Source organism: Aphis gossypii, chromosome 1 (genome assembly GCF_020184175.1).
Source record: "Aphis gossypii isolate Hap1 chromosome 1, ASM2018417v2, whole genome shotgun sequence".
Lineage (NCBI taxonomy): Eukaryota > Metazoa > Arthropoda > Insecta > Hemiptera > Aphididae > Aphis > Aphis gossypii.
The window spans coordinates 52,492,520-52,509,790 of NC_065530.1; the positions used below are offsets into that span (position 1 = coordinate 52,492,520).

Consider the following 17,271-nt stretch of genomic DNA (forward strand, 5'->3'; position numbering starts at 1 on the left):
TCATCTGGAATGGTTTGTGTGCATAGAAATGCTTTTGAAAATGAGCATTCGCGTTCGATATGCGTCGGCGAGATACCATGTAATATCGTATCATAATGTAAAGCCCGGTGCTGCACACTACTGCGTCGATTCCGAGATTACTTTTCTTTCTTAAACAAATATAATGCGATACAATTGCACGCACAATATATTATAACACGTAGACATATGGGGGATATTGATTTTGAAATCGAATGTGTTTTTTTTTCGAAACGCATACATCGTGATGCAGCTTGCCCAGCCAAAACGAACGGTTATTTTACAATATGATAATATATTATATTATTATATTATAAAGTTACGTTTGAAATATTATTATATAATCAAGATTTTCGTTACACCCACATTATGATGAAATCGAGAAAACACTTTCGTTTAAAAATAGACCAAGAAGGAGTAAAAATAAAAACCATAAGTTTTTTTTTATTTTTGAAATAAATTACAGTGTACATAATATGAATCGTGTGAGCATCCGAATGGAATATGCGTTTTTAGTATGCTTGTGTGTTAGTGCGATTCGGTAATTCTTATACTGAAACAAACGATATGCGTAGCCATAAAATTATTATGTTAGTATATTTTATGGGGTGAATTATAATGTACTTTCTAAATTTTGATTGGGAATTGTGTAGTAGGAGATACGTAAAAAGCACATCAAACTATCGATTTTAGGGAAATATTTTCGCTTAGTAGTTGCTGTAGGGTGTTTCATGTACCTACGTATAATTTAATGCTAAAAAAACACCGATCGCACGGTGCGCCAATAAAATGCTTTGTCGGCAATCTCCTCGCGCCTGGGCCGCACCCCGCGGGAGATGGCTTATTGGTGGTACGTATATAATATTATGTGTGCGGGCGGCAAGACGAGGGAAAAATTAAAAACCTTCAGAACCCTCTTATTGTGTACGAGAAAAAAAACGAAAACTAAAAAATAATATAAACGAAGAATTATGGTTATTGCGCCATGAAGATGACTGTGTAGCGTTTGCCGCGCCGTTATCTTTGGCGGGGGCGCGGCTCCCGCGGTCTCTCATCCCGCTTGTAGTCTTTTGTAACCCTCTGCAAAGAAAATATATTACGCTCGGCGCATATATAATATATATACATACAACATCATCCCCCGTATAAATTTCCGCTGTTCAAAAGATCGTTGCGTAAAAGTAATGTCTCGGGGTCTTGGCGAAATGTCTTTTGAAAAATATATCTATACAATATTATGCGTGCACATTTATATATTATGTATATATGCGTTATGATATACTGCACCCTCTCGTGCTCGTAAATTTGTCGATAAATGCGTGTACTGAAAAGAAAACAGAAGGGGTGAAAGACTGCGTTGAAAATTTTGTTCGCCAATCGTAGTAACTTGTGTGTACACTGTATGCACGTGAACTGTATAAATCTTTAGAACGGATTATATTTGTATTATTTTGTACAATCGCTACGGAATTTATTTATCTTTGTATATATTATACAAATACGATATTATTATTTTTCTCTGTCTCTCTCTCTTTCTTTCTCGTGTTAACAATGAAACTAGAATATGTGATCGAATTAAAGGGTTTTTGTGTGATGCATATAATATGTGTTTACGTTCGTGTGGTTTTGTGGCCGCCGTCCTTACCTGTTATTATATGCCATACGGCGGCAGGGTGACCTGATTTTGATGGGAAAAAAATAAGAGTTAGGTAATAATTCGATACGGTAGATTTTTTTTCTATTATACCTATGTATATTAAGTGTTAATATTTGTTATGTAGGTCAAACGATTTATACACACGCACATACCTGTCACAATAGGTATTTTCGGGTGGATTAAAGAGAATTTGGATACCCCGTTGACACGCTGTGTATATATAATATATATAGGTCACCTTATTCGTTTATTGGGTGTAGCGATTCAAACGTTTCGAACTGTCCAATACAGGTTTTTGGAAGTATAATAATATCATTTTTCGTTTAAAACTTAACAAGTTTAGTAAATATGTATTACATCCAAACAACAATTTCAATCGACGTCTATGAGTTTAGTATATGTAATAATTTTGATAAAATTCTGTATACCTATGTATTATAATATGTGAAGACGAATTGAAATAGTAGAAGCGAGTGTACTGTATATCTTATAGTTTTTTTTCACGTATTGAAATGTTATGTTCCTTACGAACTAGAGGTGGGTTCTCACTATATTTTGATATTTATTATATATTGTAAGTATATATGACGTTATTTCCATATTGATATTCGGCTTCGGGGTTGTTGGATCTCGTTTTCCATACAAACGAAGATAAAAAATATATATCTACACACTCGCATACGCGTAAATAACAGAAAAAAGTAGTCGTTTTCTCGAGAAACATATATTAGACGCGTATAGTATAAGATCACAGGTGCTCTGGAGGCGATGTGAGTAGATGTGAGTATATATATATATATATATATGTATATAATATTCGTTTATATATAAGGTGTCGTAGAGCAGGGAAACTGCGGAAAATACGAGCTCATTTCATTTTCCACTCAGCTCGGTTCGTGTAATACAATATAGTTGCAGTATATGTAGGGAAACCCTAGCTCGATATTTCCCTTAGGTGTTATTCTCACCCCTTGTACCACCGCCGTATACGCATTGCCCGTGTTGTGCACACATATATTTACACACACACGCATGTCGATGGAGGGCAGAATTGTGTAATATACACCAAATACGCCATCTGTTCGCGACCATTGTTCCCCGCTGCCGTTGGGTCGAGAGGTGAAACTGTAGTAGCATCAGAGAATGAGAGCGAAAAAAACGGTAGCGGTCCCAAGTACCGCTCCGAAAAGGGCCAAGAAAGGTTATGGCAATAATTCGAAAGACGAACTTCGCATTTCCTTTTGGCGTGTGCATAGAGGAGGGATAGTTGGTAAGGGCAGCTTGTCATGTGGGGGATGACAGGGGTAGAATTGTTTACAGCGTTGCAAATTGATATTGCCGTTTCCAAGCCGTTTGCCGAATTCTTGATGAAAACGTACATTGCCGACGAGAGGAGGGTCTTTTCATTATACCTATACGATCGCCCGTTGACTGATATATGTACCATTTCGCAGTCTGATGCCAATACGTGTGTATATATACACGCGACGGATGGGCAGTTTTCAATAGCAACACTCAAAAGGATGACGTTAAATTACGTATATATATATATTATATATACGTAGGTACACGCATATTATATTATATCGTTTTTCATCTCCATAGACCGCGTGTATAGCGGTGTCCCGATCGTACATTTGGGGGATTGCGTTTTGAAGCCACGATGTGAGTTACATACATGACACATGTACTATTACATGTTGACAGTTACTTTCCTGTGTGTATGTGTGTGTTTGCGTATAGTATAATGTGAAAACGATCATCTTTCTGCAGCACCATGGTAAATTTGAAGGACCCGGTGAAGGCAGCGCAGTCATTGAAATATGAGGTGCGAAAAATGTAAAGAAAAAATGCCCCATGATGGCGTTACGGATATATACTTTTAAGAATAATGGTCGATATATTATTATATCACACGGGTACGTTTATTCTGCACTACAATATACAATAAACAAAGGTGCTTTTGTAGTTCATAAATCGAGTATTGATCTACCGGAGCAACTACTGAATATAATATTCTGAAATCATATTTTTTTCGAATAACGTTTTATACACCAATAACCGTTAAAATGAACATAGTATAATATATTGGTCCGCTATATTATTACTAGTTCTTTGCTGTCCTCAACGCCATGTACAATTATCGAACAAATCCAAATTGAACGAGGGTTAAAAATCCTAATATTATATATAATGTTATAGGTGATAACGATAGGTATAAATTGCTTATGAAAAGTATATCTTGTCTTATGTCTACCTATGTATTTATAGTATTTTAAATAAATTAAAAAAATAAAAATAAAATTTAATTAAATCATACATAATAATATGTATAGCTTTGTGTGAAGAAGCTTTGTCGCGCAAGCTGAAAGATTTAGAGTCTAGACGAATGTCGTATTTATTATACTGTGAAGATATATAGTTTAGATACCGTGATATATATTATGTATGTTTTAACTTACGACCTTCGAGTGTATGTATATATAATAAGAAAAAACATGTAGTTTGAACGAACGGCGTGCCATCTAAATTAAAGCACTCAAACGTGGTCGCATATTATATATACATGCACGTACATTGTATACTGTGAGTAGGGTGTATATGGGACACATGGGTGGTACTACAACACTATAACACTTTGTTTGACGAAAATACCTCGACCGCATACGATTATTTTCGTTTACCATTTTTCGATTTTTAACTAATTTACATTTTTTTACACCGAAAGAAAACATATTTCAAATACAAATTTCTACATAAAAAATAAATAAATAAACTTCATGCCAACTCATCAGTATTGTGAGATGATTTATGGCTTGTGTAGTCGATATTATCATCGCGTTCAGGTATAGGGAGGTATGTTAAACCTCTGTGATAAATTAATTTTAGGCCCTTTATTTTCACGACCGAAAAGCAGCCATTACTATAATATATTATGGTTTATCATACTTACTTTAAACAACATATACGTATACGTATAATATTATTAATATTCCATTTTTAACATATTTTTTTTTTTTAATGCGAGTTGGCAGCGGCGTTGCGTTTACGGTAAATTATTAATAATAATTGTAAGCTACCGGCAAAGGCCAAAGGAGAACCACGGCTGCATCTTCGACCGAGGGCGGTGCAAACGGACCGGAGAATGGACGGGTTCTTGGGCGGTCGGGACAGAGCGGGAGAGTGGTAGTAATATTATAATGGCAACGACGTGGGCGAAACCGGCGTGGGGTAATTTCATCAGAAACACCGGCGGTGGCGACGTCACATGCACGCGCGCCCGCGCAAGGGTGCGTTTTATTGTTAAGTGCAATTAAACGACGCGTCCTCCCCCTTTTTCCCCCTTTTTCCGAGATATCTTCGCCATGCTCAGCACTATCCTTACGCCCTAACTTGCTATTCTACCTATTCGCATTCACCAACCCCTTTTCGCGTATATGCTTACACACCCTCACGACAGTAGGTATATATATAATTGCTTCTTTTTCTCTTATTCGTTTTTCTTCATTCTCCTTCTTCAATATACTTCTCGTGAACGAGGCCGTTGGTTTTAATTAAAAAAATAATAATAATAACGATAAATAAAAGTACACGAGAGAATATAATAATATAAGGTAAAATATATAATAATGATATGGTATTCGAGAAAACGCCGGCGGTTGCTTCTTCTTATCGCATTCTCTTTGCTAAGCGCATCTGCCGCCACCGCGCCGTTGCGACTAAATTATTATTATTATTATTATTTTTATCATCATTATTATCATCATTGCGGCGGTTAAATTTAATGGTACCGAAATATAATAATTGCGTGCGTGTACTGTACTTACGCGGACGTGACTCCACTGCGAAGTCGTTATACTTGTATACGCGTGGTTTTAAATATATAACTAAAATATAATATTATAACTAATATAGAAACTACAACACTTGGCGTGTAATATTTATTTGTACAACGAGTTTTCGCCTGACAGTAAATCGAATAATTTTGGTCTCATAATATACGGAAAAAAATATCGTTACCAGAAAATCGCGATATTAACATATGATAATATATATGGTAATAAGACACAGCCAGATTTGATTTTTATTAATTATTAACAATATTGGCTACCGTTTTTTTTCAAATTTTTACGAGTGTTAAAGTTTTTTTTTTTTAAGATTAATATTCGTATGAGTTCTTACAAAATTATACACACCAAATGTTTTTTTCCGCAACTATATTATAATAAGGAAACGAATACTTTAAACAAGGTACCTATAGACGTGGTTGGTCGTTTGGCATGCGTTGAACTCTAGAATATTACAACTACGTTCTTAAATTATTATACCTACGATATTATATATCGACCATCAATTATTATCGTTTACTGCCAGTATATCATTGTAATATCGTGTATAGTTATTGTTCGTTTATAAAATGTTACCTACAGTCAATTTATATTACGATCTCAAACAGACATTTGACGTGTTTACGTTTATTGAGACACGACGTTACCCGACCATGAAATTTGACTTTAAATCGCCATATTAAATACTTACGCTCCGAATGATTGCTATTTGTAATCGTTTTTTAGTAAAGTCGTCAGTTGTCTAAATGTCAATATACCGTTAACTGGAGAATAATGTGTTATCGGAATATTAGTGCGGTTGGTACTATAATGGACATAGAATATAAATCGATATTTTTTAATACCTATAAATCTATAATCACATATTACACTACAACTAACTGCAGAAAATTACGATCGTCAAAATGATCCAACTAATAGGTAATTTAATTAGAAAAATAATGCATTTAGATAACGACCATTGATCGTTTTATTGTATAACATTATATACCATTACATTATAAAGTGTATTAACTATTAGCTAATTTAAAAAAATATATTTAACGACAATCTGAAGTCAAAATTCCGCCACACAACGCTCGAAATTAGTTGATCGATTGTACCAAATGTTGCGTGTTACAATAGTATCAAATATTTTAATTTTATAGAAATTTTGCATTTTTTATTAAATTAATTTAGGTAGGTACAGATATACATTATATTTTTACAGTTTGTTATTCTGCACATCCCACGTATATTATATATATATATTTACATGACACAATTTGGTATGTTTTTTTGGCAACAATCGTTTTCATAGTATCTACGCATAGCTTTTAAGCTCATTTGTCATACTTGGAGCAAGGATTTGTATGCTCTAATAAAATCATTAAATATTCTCCTTTTAAAATGTGCACTTGTCCATCAAAAAATTAAAATATAACTTAATATTATATTAATAAATAAAATTACATTGTCTTTAAAAAAATATTTTATTTATTTTAATTATTTTACTTTATTAAATTTTCTATATACCAATTATATGTATAAAACAAATAATAAAGCTAATATATATCTAATCTAATCTAACGCTTGAAAATTAAGATATAAATATTTATATTTATCGTTTTTATCGTTTTTATGACAAGTTTACAGTTGAATATAACTGTTGACCTTGATTCATATTTACCAAAGTGTTTGACTTTCGATTAATTATCAAAATATGCATTTAAAATAAAAAATAATATATCCTTTAAAAACCGAAATTGTAAAAATGTTGAGTATTATTTGAGCACAAACGTTGTGACTCACTAAGCATACGATACAGTTAACCAAAAAAGAATATGGAAATGCATGAAAGTCAAGACTATACTCATAGACCATATGGCATTTATGTATATTATAGGTATGTGGTCTACCAGCTAATAATCTACTATAGTACCTAATTTTAGAAATTGAAACACATTTTGGTTTATAGTCTACTATGAGTTACTTCAGTAGTAGTACCTACCTACAGTGGTTTTATGTGAAATTATTGAACCTAAATTTTAGTTATGGCCATATTAAATTTATAAACACGGGCTAATATGCGCACGAGTTAGTCGTTCTAGGTTTAAAAATAAAATAAACTCGTGTAACGTAGCAGTAACAATTCGCAAATAACATTCGCACGCTATAAACGCATACTTTTTGTTCGTATTTATCGTCGTTGAATGACTTATCTAATTATTATTTTTATCTTCATTGTATACTATTATCATTTTATCATTATTATCCTTAGTTTTTATAATAGAACGCAATAAGTAGCCTACTAGTAGGTACTCGCATTTCGGGAACGTTTTTCTAAACTTTTCTGGACTACGTGCCCAATTTATGCCCAAGTCAATTTCGACGTAGTTACGATTTTTATTCGTACGCCGTTACGCGCTATCATCTCAAAATATGGCTGGTTACACGACGGCCGTTTAAAATACGATTGTCGCTAGTCATATTATTATTGTGCTACGTAACATGTGTAATAAAATTCGCTTCATAAATCCCATCCGAACTACCGACGTCGGCACGCTCACTTTCTTCGCCGAGTTAAAACGTTATTATATTTTATGGCTAGGTATATTATTATAATATTATCAAAAACGTTGTTTGGTTCTTTGCGCGCGGATTGTTTAAATTTTATTTCGGACGACAGATCGTTATCTTTTCGTCGTTTCAAATCTTTGATCAACCCAATTCACTGTGTCTATCGTTTTACGACCCCCTCGCCGAAGTCTTGCAACTCGTTTATATACATATTATTTTGTTATTATATTCGTGTATACTGTATACACATGGAAAATCTAAGAAAAAAAAAAACTTTTATTATGTAAATAGAGTTCTCGTTTCGTTCGGTCCTCACCGCGTCATGTGTGTTAACTGTGCAAAGATCGGGTTTGGGCAGGGGACACGATATGATATAAATATTATGTTATTTACATAATGTACATTCTGATGCTGCCAGTATATTTTATTTTGGAACGTTAAAATAATCTGACGACAGAAGTTGTCCGACGTGCAAACAAATCGACTTTTATTTTTCGTTCAAATCGGTCGAACTGACAAACTACACGCGTATACCGAACTCGTATTGCGTGCGTTGTAATCATAATGTATACTCTGTTCGTATAATATAATGTATTATTATAAATCTACGAGATCGTGTTTTATGTTCGGTCGCTTACGGTGCATAATATATATATTTAAAAATATTAGAATATCATTGAGTTTTGTTGAAATCTGTTCGTTTTATAAACAAACGAGTATATAAAATACCACAACGAATTGACCGAATAATTAAACGGAGATTAATACGTTATAAAGGTTTGAACTTTATTGGACGTCCGTGATTGTGTTGTTGTTTCATTTTGCCTGATGAGACGGCATGCTGAGGAAGTATGTGGTTTTACGTCTCGATTTGAATTAATTCAACTGTTTCATACTGCTGTCATATATTATAGTATAGTTTGTAAAAATATATATTACATTAAAGTTAATAATGACAGCGATTGTAAATTGAAATTATCGTGTCAGAATAATCTAGGAAAACATTGTACCTACAATTTTGCATTTATTAAAAATATAATATTAGTAATAATTATTTTTGCGAAACCTGTTCTACAGTGTACTCGTTGTGCTGCAGGTGAGACAATTATCATGTGTTCGTGGTATTTTAGTTTCACAAATACGACTGTTATAACTTCCCTAATCCCTAAAATATAAAATATTCATTAGTGACAAAATAATATTATATGTACTCGTATATGCTAATTCAATAATTCTTTCGAAAGATGTCCTCAAACGGGAATATGTTTTACTCTTATTGTAAAAATTCTCATATAAATACGCTAACAGCATAAAATTGGCTCTATTAAAATAATGTAAATATATTGTTCGTTTCAGTGGCGTAGCGAGCGGGTAGGCTTGGTAGGTCCGGGCCTACCCACTTCTCCCCAAAACGAATGTTTTATATCATATTTTTTTATTTAATATAAATATTCATTGATAATCTTTATTACATCAAAATATTGGGCCTACCCAAGAAAAAGTGTCTAGCTACGCCACTGATTTGTTTGTATAATTATTCACTCGGAGACTACTTAGGAGACAACTGCACACTCGGTTGAGTCATCCTCTTAAAGGCCAAAGATTTTGTAATATATTATTATATTTATATAGATCAATAAAACATAAACTACCTACTTCTCATTGGTAGATTTTATGTAGATTTTTTTTATTTAACTGTCTCCGTCACAACACGGACTAAATGTCATTTGAACAATAACCCGCGTGCGTCGTCGATAAATAATATATTTATTCTATTATAATAAACGTTTTTAATATATTCTTAAAACGTGCTCGGGCGTTGAAAATTTAACTGCGATAAAATAACATTATACGACGACCAAACGTATATAGGTACCTACATATAATTTAATCGCGTTTATGATTCGGAGTGTATTATATATATTTTTTTACACGGGTCTGTTAATATTATTACGCGTGCGGGACAACATGTATAAATAGGTAATGGTAAAATACATTTTAAATAGAATTTTTGAACTCGTTTAATTGAGTGGCCTGGCTAGAAATTATCGCAAAGACATTATTATAATGCCCACACGACGACGTTTGCGGTGCAGTAGGTATAAAAATATAGTACAGGTAGACACAACAAAAACGCTGAACAAGTCGCGGTGGTATGAACGACGATAAAATCGAATCGAAATAAAATTATACGCACAACTGGGCCGCCGTATACATAACACGCTCGTAATGATATACAAAATCGTATTTTATATAATATTATTAGATACTTAAACCTATAAAATTGTACAGTCGCGTGTGACGATATTTTATCGGGCATTGGACGATGTCGTCCACGGTCGGTTTTATTTGGCGATCTCCAATACAAAGAATTATTTGGCTTTTCCCACAATAATAATAGGTAATGATATTATTTAAGCGCTACATCATTTACAACTATTTACAGTAATATCTATACGCTAATCTGAAAGTGGAAAAAAAACCGACCTCGGTGCGTGACTCGAAAGACTCGGCGGCGGCGTTTGTCGCCGTGTATACGAAAATATTCTCGTGCGGGAGGCGACGGAGATGAAAATATGAGCGAGAGAAAATAAGAAAGAGAGAGAGAGAGAGTGAATGTGTGTGTGTGAGAACGAGAGAGAGATAGGACCCTCTCGGCGGTCAACCCGGCGTAACCATGGAGACCGCCGCAGTCTCCGCCCTTGGTGGTGGCGCCATTAAAGAACGCGCGGTGAATTCCCGGCACGGCCATCCGCCACGGTGGAGGCAGGGACACAGCGGTGGCGTGTTTTAATATTATTGCCGCCGTTGCACACCTTTCGCGAATTCCTCAACACGCGCGTATATATGACACCGCGAATGCCTTATACGCTCGTACCTATATATACATATATAACCTATATATACGAGTATATGTATATATATATATATCATGTAATATCATAATATATATGTATTTATACGTACAAGTGAATACTTAGGTCATTTTCTCTATAATATAATATAATGTAGTTAACATTATTGTAAGACATTTAATGGATACACACAAGAACCCCTCCACCCTCGTCCACCCCAAATTTCGCTGTGCTGGTGTCTGTTATTTCACTAACCTTTCGATCGATCCTCATTTGTTGTACGCCGCGATCCTTTCGTCATCAAATCCCGTGGCAGTGGCCTGTGTTCAGTCTTCGTATAATCGTAGACCGCGTGTGTGTGATTTATTTTTTCCCAAAGTTAACTTTTTGAGTTTTAATCGTAATATTAAAACATTTAAGACAGCTGCAGTTCTTGACTAAACTTCTCCGTTAACATCTCAAAAATCATATAGACACCCGCGCTCGACCCAAACCCTCGCATCTAACATTTTTTACTACCCCGTCGGGCCCCGAACTAAAATGAGGGTCTTAAACGATTTATTGCCACCTGCAGGTTGACGGAAATGAAATCTTTCTGGTCCATATTGATCTCGTGTCCATTAGACCACCGACGGCGACGTCGCAGCACTATTTTCTACCACGTGCACCTTATATGCGTCTTATTCGAATTCTATCGTGGAACAATAGCTAATAAATTTGTATAAATAGGCATTTATAACGAAACGGCCGCTGGGTTGAACGACTATCGCTTGTTGATTATTAATATTATTGCTCTGTAAATTCAACATCCTGCTGATTCACATTCACTCTTATGTATGGGTATATGGATACTACACTACTACGAGTGATTTTTATATTGCTAGCCAACCATATAAGCCACATAAAAAAAAATATCCATATTAATAAATGGAAACATACTATACGTAAATTAGACATAATACACGTATCGTACAATTCATACACATATCAGAGTGGTAATGTTATTGCATAAACAATGCATTATACAAAACAACAATATATAACCCCTTTAGTCTTTTTATCGATATGGTTTTTCTGATTTTCCGGAAAACTATTTTATACTTTTATATTATGTTCTATACGTAGCTACAAATTATGTATAATATTACATTATTGTGAACCAATTTTTCTATGTTTCTGTATAATTCAAACGAGTATATTCGTGTATAGTGTTTGAAGTCTTATTTTCACACATGTATTTTCGGTCCTGCAATCGATCGCCTCGTATTGTTAACTAATTATTAAGAGTAACCACGTATGCAGTTATAAATTATAATATGCAGATAATATGATATTACATACGAAATAAGCAACAATCCAATGGCGACATTTAATTTAAATTGATTATATCCTAAATTATTATTTTCCCTCCGAATGACCGGTCAGTTAAGATTTTTGCTCATTTACACTGTTTTCTATGTTCAGCAACTCAGAAGGATTGCTTGATAGATGATTTGTTCTGTATAAGCACACAACAATTCTATATAACGCTTAACGAACGTCTGTTTGATTTTTGTTTTTGTCTACAGGTCCGAACGGATGTCCGCGTCGTCGCGGTCGACAGACGTACACCAGATTCCAGACGTTGGAGCTGGAAAAGGAATTCCATTTCAATCACTACCTGACCCGGAGACGGAGGATCGAGATCGCGCACGCCCTGTGCCTGACCGAGAGACAGATCAAGATTTGGTTCCAGAACAGGCGGATGAAACTCAAGAAGGAGCTGCGAGCCGTCAAGGAGATCAACGAGCAGGCTCGCCGGGAACGGGACGAACAGGCGAAAAAGCAGGATCACACGAAAATGGACGTAGTAGGCGGCGGAGGCGGTATGCACCAGCAGCAACAGCAACAGCAACAACAGCAACAGCAACAACAACAGCAGCAGCAAATGTCGCACCATCAGATGTCTCACGAACAGCAACAGCACAAGCTGCAGATGGGCGGCCTGGACAAGGGATCCGCCGACATGCTCAAGGCCAAAACGTAAACGCGAGCCAGCGACAACGTTTCGCGCACAGTAATAGAGTAATGATAATAATAATGATAAATTATAATTACAAATGTCGCATGATTATTATTGTTATTGTTTTGATAATAACGTTGTATAGAATTTCTCTTTCGATTCGAAAAATACGTAAATAATTTTTAAATATATATTATATATATTTATCTATATACAAACTATTCTTACATAATATTTATACATATTATATATTACATTCATAGAGAGTTAATTTAAATAATACCTAATTATAATATTAATATTAAGGACTGTATAGAAAAAGAAAAAAAGCGGAAAAAAAATATTTTACTAATAAGAAACATTTTTTCAAGATAGTAATTTTCTCGATAAATGTTTCGACACAACAAACGACGCGAGTTTCACGTTCGTAGGCCTGCATTTCTCTGTCCGTTTTTTACCTCGTACTATAAAATATTTGAGAAAAAATACTGACGGTTCGAGAGAATAAAAATTGCTTCCCTCGATCGCCACCGGAGGTCTACGATTCCGCAATTATTATTGATAATTTAATCGATAATCAATATTGCGGGCGTTTGCCTGGCCCGGCGATCGCCTCTATACTGTATCTATATAAACTATATTAATAATAAAATATGATGTTTATTACTTACTTCATTTTTTTCGTTTTATTCTTCATTTTACGACTAATATTATTGTTTGATATACATTTTGATAATATTATTTATATTATATGTATACGCATTTCGCGCCCACTAAAGTATAAAAATTCCGTTCGTAAATATACGTAAAATAACCCTTGTATCCGGTATCCGGCACCCTGTACGGAATCGCTGATCGGACCGCCACAATATTATATTATTGGCAGTCTGTCGATTTCTCAGTGTTTTTACCTGTACCTACACCCCTAACGCGGTTAGGGTTTTCATTCCTACGTTCTCTCCTCTCCACATTATATACATTAGGTTGTTGTTACGACAATGGCGGTGGAGAAGATTATTCTCATTTTTTTTTTGTCCGCATCCGGTGTGTATATGCCGTGCAATGACGGGTACAGGTATTATCGTTCGGGAATCGCGGATATCACACCGGGCCCGTTTTTTAGATACATTATTCCAAGGTATTTTCAAACGGCGGCCGACGTTGTTCCTACTTCACAAGTATTATTATTAATCATAATATTATATTATATATATATAATATGATATTGTTTCGTTTGTAATGATACGATTTTTTTATTAATTTATGTTTGTTTGTTATGTTTAATTCGGGCGCGTTAACCGTGTACGACTTTCATTTTTATTTTTTCCTGTTCGACATAATTTTTTGTTTCGTTTCGTTTAAGTTTCCGAACGGCACAGTTACGTTTACGCCGATTTCTTCTGGTTTAAGTTTGTATACGTTTTTGCCACCAACGTTTTCGTTCACATCTATTACGTTTTTATTTTATCATTTTTCTTTCCCGTTGTGATCAATATTTTTTTTTTTTTAGTTTTTATTACATTTACCATGATAATATCGTTTAGCTCGTTCTTTTTTATGTTCATATTCCTAGATAACTATTGTTTTTTTTCTATCATTAAGCGTAATATATTATAATATAATTTGTTTATTTATACTTTTCATCGTGTAGGGTTTATTTAACGAGATAAATACGTAAAAAAAATGACCGAATACATCCCGATGTTTACCGAGTAAAGTATTTCCCCCCGAATCTTGTGTAAATATATATAGATTAATGCTTTATTAATATTAATTTATTTTTACAATCTTTCTTACGATTAAACATAATAATAAACTATTTAATTAATATATATTTAATTATTTTTTTGTATACTGAAGTTTTTTTTTATTATTATTATTATTATTAATATTATTATTTTGTTTTGTTTTCATTTGTATGATATATCTCTATTTATATATTTTTTTTTATTACGCCTATTATTATAAATCGGTCGTAATTCCGACAATCTAAAACATATTTTAGGCCTATCCAAAATTCAAAATTTGTAAACAGCTTCTATAGATATTAAGACGTTTATCACGAGCGTTTAGACTATTATTTAGATTGATTGAATAATTTTAAAAATTATATACGTATTAAAATATTGTAATTTAACATAATATATAGGTACCTAATAAGCGTTTATGCATATTATATTTTTAAGGCCATCTGAGACATACTTTGGAAACGATTTTTGTTTATATCCACATATATACGTAATATAGATTCAGGGTAGGTTTTTTTAAATTGTACTATTCGACTGTCAAAAGTTTATCAAAACGACATAGATTTCCTAAAATAATAAAAATAATAAAAAGTAATTTCAGCAAAATATTTTGTTGTCATATATTATTCATGGAAATATGATATTAATATTCTTATATCGTCATTATTGTTAAAAAAATAATATATTTTGTTGTTTTACACCAATTTAAACCGTAACGCTAAGTGAAAGTTATAAAACGAAAGACAAATACGTAAATAGCATTAATGAATTACATATATAAATATTTATATATATTATAAATTACATTATATTGTGTGAAAAGTCGATCTGCTAAGACTAATATTTTTTAACTATATTTATTAATTATATATAATAATGATACGTTGACTTTTTTTCTCTGTCTAGTGTATGCAGTTTTTTAGCGTAGTGTGTTTACGATAATATATAAATACGTCTACATATGCGTATATATACTATAATACACGCATATATAACGTAAATTATTTTAATGGATGTACTTAATCTGTAAATACATATATAAGAGTAGTGCAACACTGTAGGCTATTGTTCATTTTTTTTTTTTTTGTAATAATCGAAATGTTAGTTTTAAACAATAATAATGTTTTGTTTTTCAAGTGTACAATTTATTTTTATTTTTTGACAATTAAACAAGCTTAAATTCAGTGCAATATAATACGTATATTTCTTGAAATTCATCTATTTTAACGATGATTTTATTATACTATACTTTATTTTATCGATTTTTAACAAATTTTAAACTTGTTTGTGAAAATGATTTCATTACAGCGAATACGAAACTCTTGCAATTCTTGCTTTGTTCGTTCAAAATGCACGTCCTGGAAACCAAAAAAATATTCGTTAAATTGAAATCGAACGATTTCGATGCCGGAGGATTGGTTTTAATTAAATATTATGTAGTGCTTTTAATTTTTTTTTTATACTTAGAAAATTTACGTGGAGACAAAATATTTATATAGTGTTTAATACGAGTACCTACCAATAATACTTGATTGTCTGCGTCCAGTCTTGAAGTATCGGAGCTCTTAAAAAAAAATACTATGTGGCGCCGCAATAAACAATATTATATATTATGTTGTACGTAAACATTAAATTAAGAAACGCTTGTGTAATAATATTATGTAGTGCGTTATTAAAACTACTTAAATAATAGAGGTGCACCTTGTGTGTTGTTCTCGAGTATTATAATATAAAGAGCGTGTTCGTAAAAAATGGTCTTGGCGCTCATGCAGTAAATATTCACATTCCGACGTAAGCACAGAGTTGTGCTGTATGCGTGCCTCTATAGGTAGGTACATGACGCGCGTCGGTAGGTATTTTTAAATGTTACATACATATATAAGATTTTTAAGATTCGACACAGATTAACGGTTAGTTATAGGTATCTATACAGTTGTAGGTTCGTCGTTGCGTACCTATGTTATGGCATGAACACAATGTTTTAAATATCGCGTGGCATAAAAAATATTATATTAACAAATATTACTGCACATACAACAAATCCCAGTGTTAAATGAAAACCAAGTCGGCTGCGACTTGTCAAGTGTTTATAATTTTTACCCCGTGTTTTTGTAGCAGTAAATTTTGTTCTATACCGAAACTAGTTTGACGGTTCCGTAAGAACAAGGTAATTTATACTGCGCATGTGCGATGTGTGTTTAAAATATATTTTGATTTCGACGTAAAAATGAGGTCACTTAGTTAAACTTGAGTAAAATATTATTTTCTTGTTGTTTGGCTCCGCAGGGCTTGTTAAGTTCTTGAAAATTTAATTTTTCTATGAAAACGTATTTGTGCGGTTCACTATATGTATTTATGTACCTATTTACGCATTTAATAATTCTTAGTGCGTTTTTATTATTCATTTTTGAATATAAATAATTTTATTACTTATGAATGTATTTAACTAAAAAAATGTTGAATGAAATAATTCGTGATTAATATATTTTATCGGTTATTGTGTCTTAATAGAAATCGATTTTCCCTGCGACTATGGCATTAAGGATGACTTTTTCAGAATACTGTATAATCCACTGAACGTTTC

The 17,271-nt window shown here is 33.1% G+C and overlaps 1 protein-coding gene across 1 annotated transcript in view; it reads left to right on the top strand.

Annotated features, from left to right (window-relative positions):
- The window catches only part of LOC114130733 (homeobox protein abdominal-A homolog), a 35,440-nt gene extending 19,743 nt beyond the window's left edge, over window positions 1-15,697 (top strand). Inside the window, exon 3 of the mRNA XM_050197175.1 lies at window positions 12,506-15,697. Coding sequence (XP_050053132.1) covers window positions 12,506-12,963 — 458 coding nt within the window. The 3' untranslated portion in view covers window positions 12,964-15,697. The remainder of the gene's footprint in view (window positions 1-12,505) is intronic.
- The last annotated feature ends 1,574 nt before the right edge of the window (window positions 15,698-17,271 follow it).